The sequence below is a fragment of the Pseudochaenichthys georgianus genome, unplaced genomic scaffold (assembly GCF_902827115.2).
Source record: "Pseudochaenichthys georgianus unplaced genomic scaffold, fPseGeo1.2 scaffold_511_arrow_ctg1, whole genome shotgun sequence".
Classification (NCBI taxonomy): domain Eukaryota; kingdom Metazoa; phylum Chordata; class Actinopteri; order Perciformes; family Channichthyidae; genus Pseudochaenichthys; species Pseudochaenichthys georgianus.
In genome coordinates, this window is record NW_027263072.1 from 1 (window position 1) to 15,000 (window position 15,000).

Below are 15,000 nucleotides of genomic sequence, written 5' to 3' on the forward strand. Positions count from 1 at the left end.
CCCCCCCCCCCCCCCCCCCCGGTTTTGAAATGCTCTCGATTTCTGAGGTCTCAAGGTTGGCCAGTATGGTTGTCAAATATGGCGGACCATCTCGCACGCAGGGCAGATCGGGCACATTGGATCAGAAACTGTGAACAGAGTTGGACAGTGCTGCCGTAAAGTGGTTGTCGAGCCGTTGGTGCGCTGTGGAACGGAAAGTAAAAACATTTGCTTAACGGGAAAAGATACACCATTTTAATGACTTTCTTAGGAAATCATTTATTATTGAGATGCTTTCTCTATTTGTGTATTTATAACATATTTTTTGTAAATAATTACGTGTTAATTAACCATATAAACCGGGTTTATTTGTACATTTCTCAGGAGGGATGCAGCCACGGCCAGCTCGGAGGTTACTAGAAGGAGTCAGACGACAACATCGGACAAAAAGAACGACAAAGAAACCACCGCGAGTCTCAGGAAGTCAGAGACAAAGACCTCGAAAAGTGAGAAGATCGTCGACAGAAATATCAGAAACCTGCAGAGAAACAGACAGGAAGTGGAGGAAGAGAGGAAGAGGGCAACGCCTCCAGTCAGAAAACAACAACAACAACAGCAGCAGAGAAGAAGAAGGAGGTGAAGACGGACGAACAGAAAAACGACGTTTCAAGTAAAATCCCAGAGGAAGTGAAGGACACAAGAGGAGGAGAGAAGAAGAGAGAAGACGAGAGGAAAATCATCGGGAAAATCGTGAAGGCGACGCCAGGAAAAGGGGCGAAAGTCCAGATGAAGACGATGATGGAAGAGTGACGATGGAGAGGAAGAGGAAGGAGGAGGAAGAAGGGAAGAAGGAGGAGGAAGAAGAGAAGAAGGAGAAGACATCTGAGGATAGAAAAGTGGACGACAAAAAAGACACAAGAAGGGAACGGAGGGCAAAAAGGAAAATGAGGCGATGAAAAAGAGCGAAGAGGAGAAAAAACCTACGTCTAAAACCTCAGAGAAGAAAGAAAGCAACGCGGAGAAAATGACCACGAAAGACCAGAAGAAGAAAGATGTGTCTGACGGGAAAACAACCGCCAGAGCAGACAACTAAACCACAGAAGAAGAAAGAAGAAACGGAGGTGAAGAAAACGGCCACGAAAGACCTGAAGAAGAAGGAGGAGAAACCTGAGAAGACAGACGGAAAACATCCGCTGAGTCGGACAAGAAATGCACCGAAGACACGAAACCACAGAAGAAGAAAGAAGAAACAGAGGTAAAGAAAATAGCCACGAAAGACCTGAAGAAGAAGGAAGAGAAACCTGAGAAGACAGACGGAAAAAATCCGCTGAGTCGGACAAGAAATGCACCGAAGACACGAAACCACAGAAGAAGAAAGAAGAAACGGAGGTGAAGAAAACAGCCACGAAAGACCAAGAAGAAGGAAGAGAAACCTGAGAAGACAGACGGAAAAAACATCCGCTGAGTCGGACAAGAAACCACAGAAGAAGAAAAGAGATGGAGCATCGCAGTCTGAGGACGAGGAGAGAAGAAGAAGAGGAAGAAGAGTTCAGATGTTTCCATGAAGAGCGGATCGTCGGAGCAGAAGAAGAGCGTGGCGGCCACGGCGGCCATGACACTAACGGACTCAACGCTGCACCGTATCCATGGAGACATCCGGATCTCTCTGACGCAAAACCCCGTAAGAGTTCACTGATTCAATGTTATAGGGAAACCTTTAAAGAGTCCTCTCTAGTGTGTCTACTTTAAAGAGTCCTCTCTAGTGTGTCTACTTTAAAGAGTCCTATCTAGTGTTTCTACTTTAAAGAGTCCTCTCTAGTGTGTCTGCTTTAAAGAGTCATCCTCTCTAGTGTGTCTACTTTAAAGAGTCATCCTCTCTAGTGTGTCTGCTTTAAAGAGTCCTTTCTAGGTGTCTGCTTTAAAGAGTCCTATTTAGTGTCTCTGCTTTAAAGAGTTTTTTCTAGGTCTCTACTTTAAGGAGTCCTCTCCAGTGTCTCTACTTTAAAGAGTCCTCTCCAGTGTCTCTACTTTAAAGAGTCCTCTCCAGTGTCTCTACTTTAAAGAGTCTTTTCTAGGTCTCTACTTTAAGGAGTCCTCTCCAGTGTCTCTACTTTAAAGAGTCCTCCCTCATGTCTCTATTTGAAAGAGTCATCTCCAGTGTCTCTACTTTAAAGAGTCCTCTCCAGTGTCTCTACTTTAAAGAGTCTTTTCTAGGTCTCTACTTTAAGGAGTCCTCTCCAGTGTCTCTACTTTAAAGAGTCCTCCCTCGTGTCTCTACTTTAAAGAGTCCTCTCCAGTGTCTCTACTTTAAAGAGTCCTCCTTGTATCTCTATTTTTAAAGAGTCCTTTCTAGTGTGTCTATTTTAAAGAGTCCTCCTTCGTATCTCTACTTTAAAGAGTCCTTTCTAGTGTCTCAACCCCGTAAGAGATTCATTATTCATCATTATAGGGAAACCATTGCGCGATCCAATAGGAGCGCGAGTGTTCCGTAGTGATGTCACTATGTTCCGGAAGTCATTGTATGAGATGTGAAATTCTGAGATTAGAGTGGTGCAAAAATTCTTCTGTAGATTTAAATGGTGACTTTTTGAGATAATCTAAGTGTGTGTGTGTGGTGTGTGTGTGTGTGTGTGTGTGTGTGTGTGTGTGTGTGTGTGTGTGTGTGGTGTGTGTGTGTGTGTGTGTGTGTGTGTGGTGTGTGTGTGGTGTGTGGGTGTGTGTGTGTTGTGTGTGTTGTGTGTGTGTGTGTGTGTGTGTGTTTCAGGACATCAGTAAGTGTCTGCTGGCTCTGGATCAGCTCAGTATGCTCCTCGTCACATCCAAACACGTGAAGAGACACAGCGAGCTGATCGCCACGCTCAGGAAGGTAAACACTGCTTTCCTATCATTTATACTTCGAATGCCTGGAGGCAGGGGCGGTTCTAGGGGGGCAGGGGGGGCCAGTGCCCCCCGAACAATGAAAAGTTTTTTATTTATTTTTTCAATGTATATTTTCTGGTACTCAGGATTGTGTTGCTGAAATGTGAGATTGTGCAGACACCCTTATGTAAAGTAGAGATGTAACTGTTCATTGCCTTTATTTTTATATAAATATGGTGTGAGTGCAAACATGACACTATAACTTAAGCTGAAGCTAACCGTAATAACTATCTGAAATAAATCAGTGTACTGAAACAAATACCAATACTGTATTGCATTGTTTTCTTATGCGCAATTACTTCATACTGTCGAGTTCTCTTTTTCGTCCTGCATTTATTGGGCCCCCCTCAGAAAATAACTGCCCCCCCAGTGAAATTGGTCTAGAACCGCCACTGCTTGGAGGTGTCTTACCCGCAAGTAGAGGCTGAGAGACTGAACGTCAACAGGAAACATGCACTTCCTGCTGTCTCCCTGCGGGCAGCTGCCGTACTGTACCTCCGTATAGAAGCTGGTAAATGTCGTGTACACCTGGGTTATACTAATTCGACGGTGTTTTTCTCCTGCTTCCAGCTGCGGTACTACCGGGCGAACCAGGCCATCATGGACAAAGCTTCGATGCTTTATACCGTCTGAAGAACTCCTTCCTGGTGGGCGAGGGCGAGGAGGTGGTGAGCGCCACCTTCCTGCAGTCCCTCCTGCAGGAGAACGAGAGGGGGGAGGAGCAAGGGTGAGGAAGAGGAGGGAGGAGGGAGGAGAGAAGGCCAAGACTGAAGGTAACTGCATGCTCAAGTGTACCAGGGAGTGAATGGAGTGATGGAAACTGTGTGTGCCAATAACAAATTAATAAATTATTTTGTAAGTACAATTTGAATTTTAAAATATAAAAAAATATTATTAATTATTTAAATTATACATTTTAATTTGTTATGATTTATTTATAGTTTTTTTTCCATTGTTTTAATAACAAAAAAAACATTTGGAATAGCTATTTATAATGTGTGTGTCCCCCCCTCCCTCCCGCAGCTGCAGTGGTCTGTCCCTGAATCTTCACTGTTCTTTAAGCAGAGCGGACCGTACCAACTCTAACCCGAGGGGTGGCCAACGACATCTCCCACATTGCATTAAACACCTCTAATAATATATTCCTGTTACTTTAGCGGTTTGTTTTAACGAGTGCCGTAAATACCGACTTCACCACAGCAGTGTTCATCTCTCACACTAACTCAGCACGTCAGCATTAAACGCAACGTTTTACCGTCTCTTTTTCAAACCTTACCTTGTGGGTTTGCTTTGGCATTAATGTTCTTTCATCGCTAAATAGTCAGGAAATAAACAGAAAAATTACTTTTATTTAAATCCGATGTGAAGGGCTGATGGGTAATGTAGTTTTTTCAGGTTTAAAGTGTTTTTATAAATCTCTGTACAGCCACATGTATTCTGTATTTTTATCGTGATGTTTTTAAATGACTTATGATATGTTTTATATCTACTCGGGTGCCGTTGGGTTTCTAGATGGCTGATTTGTAAATATGTAATTTTTGTAATAGTGTTTTTTTTGTTTTTCTTCCAAATGTGAAAAATGTGCTGGTTTTTGTAAATAAATGTATAATCATGCAAACTAGTAAATAAAAAGTCCACAAAATGTTCCTTTTTCTATTTGGGTCCGAGTCTCTTCAATGTACAAAACTCACATATTTATTTATCTTAAAATCTATTTTTCTCGATTCAAGCTTTATTTTTTGACATGAACAAAAACAGAAATATGTATGTTTTTTTAAATCATACAACACATAAGATACTAAAACTTGGATTTATAATAAGTAGTATATATATATAATAATATACAACTATATATATAAATATTTATGAAAATATAGAGTATCCTGCATGCTGCTGCATTGTTATTACTGTTCAGAAAACAGCCAATAGGGAAGCAGACCCCTCCCTGTGTGTGTGGGGGTGAGTGTGTGTGTGTGTGTGTGTAGGGGCAGGATCAGGAAGCTGGAGGTGTGTTTTCAATGTCCTCGCGGAAGACGAGCAGAGCGAGCGACACACAGAAAAAAAACCCACAACAACACCGGGAATAAAACACAGAGGAGTGTGTGTCTGCTGCAGCACGGTGCGTGTGGCAGACATGGTGTTATAGCTGCGGACCTGAAGGAGAACAGCCGGCATCATCATGGCCCACCACGTAGGCAACGGAGGAGCAGAGGAGGAGGTGGGTCAAATTACCGAGAATACCCCGCCTAGACATATCTCATGTTCAGCGCGTGTGTGTGTGTGTGTGTGTGTGCGCGCGTGTGTGTACCATCACCTTGTCCTTAGTGCTCATTTATATAATTCAAATGCTATTTCCCTTATGCTCCACACAGTAGGCTTTATTCCTATAATACTCGTGTATTTTTTTATATATTTTACATAAGTTATTGACATATTTCGGTTAATTGTTCATTTTTCATTTGATTATTTGAGGGGAAAAGTCCTATAATAATGTTCAATTTTTTAATATTTATCTGTATTAATATTGTAGAGATTTTTTAAGATGTTATGGTTTTTCTTTTCACTTTTATAACATTATAATGGCATGTATTCATATGTTGGACTTTTAATACCAATGTGCATTGTTTTTAAAGTATTTTTTCTTTTATATCATATCAATTATATTTCACCATGGACTCTGAGAAACGTATATGAAATACAAATTTAGAAAATATACACAATGCACGTCAGGAGTACAGATATGTCCTGCTGTGTTTGTGGAGCATGTAGAACATAATGTGTTTAGTAGGCTGTAGTATTATGGTAATTATATATCGGTATATCAAAAGCAACCTTTATAGGAATATATAGTATTATGGGAATCTAATAGAAATGCAACACAAACACAGTACAGACCATAAGTGTCTCCAATACCATATTTAATCTATATTATATATCAGTGGCGAGCCGTGGCTATCACAACTACCTTCTGCAGACCCCCCCCACCCCCCACCCCCGCTGAAGCTGCTGCTTTAGGCTTTGTGAACGTGGACAACAGAGAAACAGATTCTTCAGGACCAAAGCTGGAATAGAAATAAAGGAAAGTGAAACTTATGCTCGTCACCCTCTCCCTCCGGTCCACATTAATACAAATGATCCCAATACGTATGATTGATGGAAAGATCTTAAATCAATACAGATGTATTTATTATAAACGTTAGTCCTTAACATCTATCACTGTGTATATCACCATTCAAACATCTTTTAGAAGTTGAACAAACTCCACACAGCTCAGTGAAGACTGAAATGTTGACTTTATTTGATCATTTCAGTAAAAACTAACGTTCATATTTCTCTCTTTATTATAATACTGATGAACGTTCAAAACAAAGCACTTTGGAAACTTACCACCTACGTTTTAAAATGCTTAATAAGCACCGTAACTTTTCATGATATAATTTCTCCGTCATAATCGGTTGTTTCCGTGAACGGCCGACTGTTGAGTGACGGCAAATGCTGCGGCTGCAATGCATTGTGGGGCGGCACTTTCTCCTCTCCTTTCGGTTAGGGAGGTCCAGTGGTTCCTAAAGGAGGTTATAAAGGAAGCTTGAAACCTCCTTTCCTATCATCTAGAGCAGTGCTTCTCAAAGTGTGGTCCGCGAGTATATTGGTAACATTTGAAATAAATACATTTAAGTTTTCCGCACTCTCGCGGGAATATCTCCGCAATGGAGCGAGCTTAAGTTTCACTTTCGATTGCATGATATAGCCCAGCGCAACACCTTCGTCGCACATGTTGCCACTTGTTTGTACCATTTTCAGGCAATTTGTAATTGTTTTATTTGTGGAGCTAGGTGGTCTGCGAGAGTTTTTTATTGGTTAAGTGGTCCTTGGTATGAAAAAGTTTGAGAAACACTGATCTAGAAAATTGGAACGGCACTTATCACGGCTGCCACTGAGGGACTTCCGGGTCAGTTCACTCCGTGAGGAAGGGTCCTAAGAGAAATGGACTATTCAACTTCAGCCTCTGTCTCGAGCCAGTTAACTAGCGGGCCTTCTAGAATACCCTGGAACCGAGGGGAACTCTGAAAGAATACGCCCATTGGGTATTGGGCGGTGGTGGCGAAGTCGATAGGGACTTGGCTTGGCAACTGGAAGGTCAAGTCCCGGCAAGACCAAGTGCTACCGAGGTGTCCCTGAGCAAGGCACCGTTCCCCACACTGCTCCCCGGGCGCTGTTCAAAATGGCAGCACACTGCTCCTAACACTAGGATGGGTCAAATGCAGAGAAACAATTTCCCCACGAGGGATTAATAAAAGTCCATCTCTTGGCTACAAATCAAGATCTGATTGGTTGATCAAACTGTCAGTTCCAACGTACGCTCTCATTCAGTGCAACGGCCAGGGCCTTCGATCAAGGATGCAGAATACCTGGGTGAAGGATATTCTACCCAGAGACCCAGAACAAGATCCGATTGGTTGCTTTCTCTTCTAACACAAAACCACTGAAATGCGTAGTGCATGGTCCGAGAAGGACAAACAGATCAACAACACAGATACCATTCCCATTTATTCATTTTATATACATTTTATTAATATAATTAACCTGTTTTTTCTGAGTGTTCCAGGGTATACCTTAAGGCCCTGACGGTTCGCCACTGGTATATATATTATTTATACAAAGTGCCTTGTTTCAAGAACCCACCAAACATTCTAAGACAAACTTTGAGCATCCTTCCACAGCCTGTTCTAACTGGGACACTCCCAGTTAGGGACTGGGACACTCCCAGTTAGAACAAAAGCAACACGGCCGTAAGCTTACTGGAAACATAAACGTTAACAAATAACTACTGTTGTGTACTGGCTCTCGTTGCATCGTATCCCAGCCCGAAACCCACTCTCCCCACTCAGACATCCTGAAATCCAGCTTCCTGTTGGCCTGCGGTGGTAATCAGATCTTCTATTTACATTAACACACACACACACACACACACACACACACACATCCCCCGAACATCGGAACTGAAATACGCCTACATCGATGTTAAAGTCATACATTTGCAATAAAAACCTCGTAGTGTGAGATTTACGTCTCAAACACAGGATGTTGAAGCACAGTCACGAAGGTAACTTGTAATATTGCACAGGTGGTTTAGTTTGAAAGTGTTCCCCCTCCCGTTCTGTCTGTTGCTGCTGATTGTGTGCACCTGGTGCCCTGTGCTGCCTCCTCCCCCTCACCTGGGTCTTGAGGCTTGAGAGATTGAGGCTGTGTCATGTGCCCGTGAGTAATAAACGCCCACACCGGGTTGTATTCTGGACGTTCTGCCTCCTTGCTTGGTCTCAACGGTCGGCTTCACAGAATGAATAACCTGTATTTAGGTTAAGCACAACTACAGTATTTTTCTCGTACATTTTTAAAAATGTTCCTGTAATTGTTCCACTTTAACCTCGGAGTTTAAGCACCTTTTTTCTCGTTAATTTAGCGTTTTTTCCTCTGAATATTACCCCCGCCTACCTGGGTCGATAATAACAACGTGTTTACCTACAATAACCCCAATTAGCTGCCTTTACGTCTCAGGGAATATTCAAGTATTTTTTTATGTATTTGACTGAGTTTTCTTGTAAATGTACCCCTTTAATCTCAGACAGTACACTTGATTGTTTTTCCTCAAAAGAGATTTACTTTTGTCTCCAAATTATAAATTGTAAATTTGCTTTTTTAACAATCTTTGAATGACGACGACAAAGGGAATAAATGAAAGGCCTTCTAGAGCAGAGGCAATTATACTTTGACATGTTTTATAACCTCGGCAGTTTGTAAGCGCTGTCCGGGTCATACCTTACATTTTCTCTGACAATCGCTCCTCTGTTCGTCTCAAATCCTAACCCATCACATTACAGAGGAATCAGCTGACTGAGAGGGAACACGCTGAGGTTATTAAACATTCAACGAAAGAGGTTACTACCCAGGAACACAACAATAAATAATACAAACAAACAAATTGTTGACCGTGCTATGACCTGTTTTATTTTGTAATCGAGTCCAAAAAGCTTATCCTGCAGGTCTGGTTGAAACCCTGTGGTATGAATGGACTTTACACCGAATTCAAATGGAATTCAAATGGATTAAAACGTGGCTTTACTTAAAGACATATATAATTCCCTCACTTGTATGTGTGGAAAACAACTTTCGTACAAATGTAGTTAAATCGTGTACGCAGTTATCCCACATATCTACAAACCCAGAAAATGTGTAGTTTGGTCGGTTTGGTTTTCATAAATGTACCTTTGACCAGTTTTAAGCCACATACTAACGGTAGTTTACAGAGAAACAAGCTTAGCACGTTAGCCTTTAGCTCGTAGGTCGAGGAAAAACTTTTGTTATTGAAATGACAGAATCAACAGCTTTCTCCATATGGACATTGGAGTGAGTTTGTGGATCTTAAAGAGTCTTTAAACGGGTACCAATACGTGTAATGAGTTTTCAAGGATTTCCTGAATGTGTGCAGGTCTTTGAAAAGGTTGTCTTGAGGACCACTCAGAGTTGTTCAAGGGTCTTTCGATGAGTATCAGAAGGTCAGAAGGGTCTTCGAGGAATATGTTACTGTTCCCACGTCTTTGAGAGTGTTTCAAATGCCATTAAGAGAGTTCTTTAGGAACTTCCTTGGAGATTCGGAGGGAGCTTTTGGATTTTGAGGGTCCGTCAATTGGTACCGAGAACTTTGATGAGTTTACACAGAATGTGGACAGGTCTTTGAACATGTTTTTGGACCTTGAGGGTCATTCGGCCTCTAGAGTTCGATGAGTCTCCCAGGAATCGTTGAATTTCCTCACTTCGTTGAGAAGGATTTTATATCTGATTTCAACGTGTTTTGTTGAACTTTCTTGTAGATTCAATGGATCAAGATATGAGTTCTTGGATCTTAAGGCTTCTTTTCAAAGATCCTTCGACGGTATCAGTAACCTTTATGGGTCTTTAAGAAACCTGTTGACGTGCCAAGGTCTTTGAGAGAGTTTAAAATGTTGTTTGTGGAATCCTTTGGACATTTGATTGGTCAAAGATTGAGTTATTGGATCTTGAAGCAACTTTTCAAAGATCCTTTGATGGGATCAGTGACTAATGGGTCTTCAGCAAGCGTCTGAATGAGCCACGGTCCTTGGTTTCACTTGCTCTTGGAACTTTCATGGAGATTCGACGGGTCAGGGAGGGAGTTCTTGGGTCTTGAGGATCACTCAAAGTTGTTCAAGGGTCTTTCGATGAGTATCAGAAGGTTAGAAGGGTCTTAAAGGAATATTTGTACTGTGCCCATGTCTTTGAGAATGTTTCAAATGCCATTAAGAGAGTTCTTTGGATCTTTTGGATGTTGAGGGTCACTCAAAGTTGTTCAAGTGTCTGTTCATGTGTACCAATAAGCGTGTTTTGCCTTCAAGGAGTCTTTGAATATGCCAAAGTCTTTGAGATGGTCATCGCATGCTTCTGATTGATCTTAAGTTGGATTTTAAGGATCTGAAAGTTGTTCCAGAAGTTTCTCAAAGCCCCTTAAAGACCAGGAAATGTCCTTTAATCATTGACTGATTAAAAAATGTCATTTAATCAATGACTGGATGTGTCAGAACTTTCTCCAATTAAACAAAGATAAAACTGAGGTAATGGTTTTTGGAGCCAAGGCAGAACTAGCGCTGAGCTTCAGCCTGCAATGTTCAAACCAACAGATAAAGCCAGAGATCTAGGTGTAGTCATGGACTCTGACCTGAGTTTCAACAGTCACATTAAAACAGTTACTAAATCAGCCTACTATCACCTAAAGAACATATCTAGGATTAAAAGACTAATGTCACAGCAGGATTTGGAAAAACGTGTCCATGCCTTTATCTTCAGTAGACTGGACTACTGCAATGGTGTCTTCACAGGTCTCACTAAAACATCTATTAGGAAGCTGCAGCTGATTCAGAATGCTGCTGCTCGAGTCCTCACTAACGGCCCGTCTACACTACAGGCATCAAAAAATCTTGAAGCTGGGCGTGTCTGAGGCTTGGCGATTTCTCGCGACCAACAACCAATCAGGAATCTCCCACCCACCCCCGGCATACAAAGCAATGTTAAAACTAAGTAAGCTGGATATAAAATCTCCAAACAGGCGAAAACCTACCAGTTCCACCCCCTGTCTCTGCCCCCTCCCTCCATGCCCCCTCCCTCCATGCCCCCCCTCTCCATGCCTCGCTCCTCCGGTCTGTATCCCGGTAGATGAACAGAGACGGATCATTCAGCACCGGCTGATTCACTACCGCTCCACTTTTTTGAATATGAGGAAATGAGCTGCGTACTCTCTCCCAGCATACACGCGGTTTGATTGGCTAGCGCTTGTACTGTCAGATTTGCATACGCTGGATTTGATTGGCTGATGCCAAGCATCGAGCCTCAAAAGTTGAACATTGTTCAACTTTTGATGCCGATAGATGCTCGTGATGCTTGCAAAGCCATGCCATGCTCCCCACAATGCAGTTCGGCGAAGTTTAAAAATCTTCTACGTCACCCCATTCAAATGAATGGGTGAAGCGTTGAAAGCATTGTTCGATGCCTGTAGTGTAGACGGGCCGTAACACTAAGAAAGTGGATCACATCACTCCTGCTCTGAAGTCTTTACACTGGCTTCCTGTGTGTCAAAGAATAGCTTTCTAAATACTGCTGCTGGTTTATAAAGCACTGAATGGTTTAGGCCCAAAATACATTTCTGACCTCCTGCTAAATGAACCATCCAGATCTCTCAGGTCTTCAGGGACTGGTCAGCTTCCTGTCCCCAGAGACAGATCTCTCAGGTCTTCAGGGACTGGTCAGCTTCCTGTCCCCAGAGACAGATCTCTCAGGTCTTCAGGGACTGGTCAGCTTCTGTCCCCAGAGACAGATCTCTCAGGTCTTCAGGGACTGGTCAGCTTCCTGTCCCCAGAGACAGACTCTCAGGTCTTCAGGGACTGGTCAGCTTCCTGTCCCCAGAGACAGATCTCTCAGGTCTTCAGGGACTGGTCAGCTTCTGTCCCCAGAGACAGATCTCTCAGGTCTTCAGGGACTGGTCAGCTTCCTGTCCCCAGAGACAGATCTCTCAGGTCTTCAGGGACTGGTCAGCTTCCTGTCCCCAGAGTCAGATCTCTCAGGTCTTCAGGGACTGGTCAGCTTCCTGTCCCCAGAGACAGATCTCTCAGGTCTTCAGGGACTGGTCAGCTTCCTGTCCCCAGAGACAGATCTCTCAGGTCTTCAGGGACTGGTCAGCTTCCTGTCCCCAGAGTCAGAACTGAACATGGAGAAGCAGCGTTCAGTTATTATGCTCCAAATATCTGGAACCAACTCCCAGAAACCTGCAGGTCCGCTGCAACTCTGACTACTTTCAAATCCAGCAGGAAGACTTTTCTTTTTGTCGCTGCTTTTAATTGAACTATTCACATCTTAAACTGCACTGTAACTTTTATCCATGTATTTTTTCTTTTAATGTTTATTTATTAGCTTTTCTTTTTAATGACTGATTTTAAATGCCATTTTCTTAATGTCTTTCGTTTTTTGTAAAGCACTTTGAATTGCCTTGTGTTGAAAAGTGTATATAAATAAACTTGCCTTTAAACATATTTGACAGGTTTTGGGGCTTTGGAGGAGGCCATCGAACGGGGTTAGGGTGCAACAGTCTCTCCTGAGGGGGATTCTCCGGGGGTGTCCGGGCGTCTAGAGAGTGTGTTATGTGTTAGTGTGTGTGTGTGTGTGTGTGTGGTGTGTGTGTGTGTGGGTGTGTGTGTGTGTGTGTGTGTGTGTGTGTGTGTGTGTGTGTGTGTGTGTGTGTGTGTGTGTGTGTGTGTGTGTGGTGTGTGTGTGTGTGTGTGTGTGTGTGTGTGTGTAAGAGCACAGTGTGTAGGTCTTCACTAATTGATTAGAGAGCTGTCACTAGAGAAGCTCCTCGGTGTAACATCAGACAGCGCTGAAGCTTTTTCCACAGAAACACGAGATCTGTGGAGGTTTTATGATTGAATACGTAGATCCACTGTGAACCGCGTACAAGAATATTCAGCTTTGTGTTTACAGTATATATACTAGAGTACTACAACTACTAAATAAAGTCTTTAAAATGTGTGAAAATGGCCAATCTACCGTACTTTTCGGACTATAAGCCGCGACTTTTTCCCCCTTTTTGTTGTACAGCTAACGGCCACTAGGGAACCTCCTACATCTATGGATTTTACAGGTAACATTAACCACCTTTAACACTACGGGCTCTAGGACCGGTCCGCGCCCGCCACCTCTAAGCGGCGGGCTCCAGCAGGAAAAGCTGGAGGCCGGAAAAGAGCGAGACAGGTAGCGCCATAGATATATATAAACACCAGGGCTGAAGTCGAATAGTCCATTTAGCTTAGGAACCTTCCTAAAGGAGTGAAATGACCCGGAAGTCCCTCAGTGGCAGCCATGATAAGTGCCGTTCGAATTCTCTAGAATGATGAGAGTGATAGGAAAGGAGATTTCAAACTTCCTTTATAACCTCCTTTAGCTTAGGAACCACTGGACCTCCCTCACCGACAGGAGAGGAGAAAATGCTGCCCCACAATGCCTTGCAGCCGCAGCATTTGCCGTCACTCAACAGTCGGCCGTTCACGGAAACAACCGATTATGACGGAGAAATGATATCATGAAAGTTACGGTGCTTATTAAGCATTTTAAAACATAGGTGGTAAGTTGCCAAAGTGCTTTGTTCTGAACGTTCATCAGTATTATAATCAAAGAGAGAAATATGAACGTTAGTTTTTACTGAAATGATCAAATAAAGTCAACATTTCAGTCTTTACTGAGCTGTGTGGGGTTTGTTCAACTTCTAAAAGATGTTTGAATGGTGATATACACAGTGATAGATGTTAAGGACTAACGTTTATAATAAATAATCTCTATTGATTTTAAGATCTTTAGTTCATACAATCATACGTATTGGGATCATTGGCATTAATGTGGACCGGAGGGAGAGGGCGAGCAGAAGTTTCACTTTCCTTTTTTATTTCAATTCCAACTTTGGTCCTGAAGAATGTTTCTCTGTTGTCCACGTTCATAAAGCAAAGCAGCAGCATCAGAGCACGGTGCAGAGTCTCTAGATGAGTTCACAGCAGTCCCTCGTTCTTATTAACATCCATGTTGTAGTCCGCTGTATAGAAAACTGTAGTTTCCATAGTTTCCCCACAGCAGCAGACGCACACAATGACGTCCGCGGCTGCATCATAAACACGTCGGATAGTGAAAGTGCATTCGGATTCTCTAAAGTGCCACAGTCTCTTCTCCTAAGTCCTTTTTAATTCTCCTATCCACTATCCCTTAACCCCGTGACGTTTCACTCAGAGGTCAAGGAATAGACGATAGGGTTAGAATTTAGGAGCTGATTTTTAAACTATCCGACTGCAGCCCAGATGGCTCACCCGCGCTGCTGGCCAATGGAGACCGACGTTGCCACTTGGCCGCCATCTTGCTACAGGCAGTGCTCTCATTCATAACATTATGGTTTACTATTTAAATAACCATAGCTTGCTCAATTTTCAACCGATTTTCAAACGGTTTGGTTTTTTATAAACATCAAAGATGTAGTTATGATACTGCATACTTATAATCATGGACTTTCATATGAAAATAACATTAATCAGATAAAGCAATAGCTATACACACACACAAGGTATTTATATTAAATATTTGCCGGTGTATATATTTCCATTTATTTTATTATATTGTCAATATTTAAAATAAATTATAAATAAAATATAAATTAAAATACATTTATATTTTATATATAAAAATCGGTCATGTTACCACTCTGTAAACCAAGAGTTGTTAATTGAGCAATGCCTTAGCTTGAAGAACAGGGACACAACTAATGACAATAGCATATGTTGGTATATTATTTAGATATTCACACCTTTATCAGAAGAACCAAACCAACATAAATGTGCTCACAGACAGGCCAGTTCTGTCTAATTTATCACAATTATTTTTGACATGAGATCTTCATATCATCCTAGTTTTGTATTTAGTTTCTAGATTTGTAAACAAATCCAGAACCTTTGAAATATGTTATTGAAAAAAGACCAATAATAAACTGTACCATGTGTCCTTCTG

The 15,000-nt window shown here is 42.1% G+C and overlaps 1 protein-coding gene and 1 pseudogene across 1 annotated transcript in view; both read left to right on the forward strand.

The window, feature by feature from the left end:
* Positions 1-706: 706 nt before the first annotated feature.
* LOC117442966 (PC4 and SFRS1-interacting protein-like) lies at positions 707-4,552 on the forward strand (annotated as a pseudogene).
* Positions 4,553-4,891: 339 nt separating this feature from the next.
* The window catches only part of LOC117442967 (tetratricopeptide repeat protein 39B), a 26,721-nt gene continuing 16,612 nt past the window's right edge, over positions 4,892-15,000 (forward strand). The window contains exon 1 of the mRNA XM_034078926.2: positions 4,892-5,116. Coding sequence (XP_033934817.1) covers positions 5,078-5,116 — 39 coding nt within the window. The 5' untranslated portion in view covers positions 4,892-5,077. The remainder of the gene's footprint in view (positions 5,117-15,000) is intronic.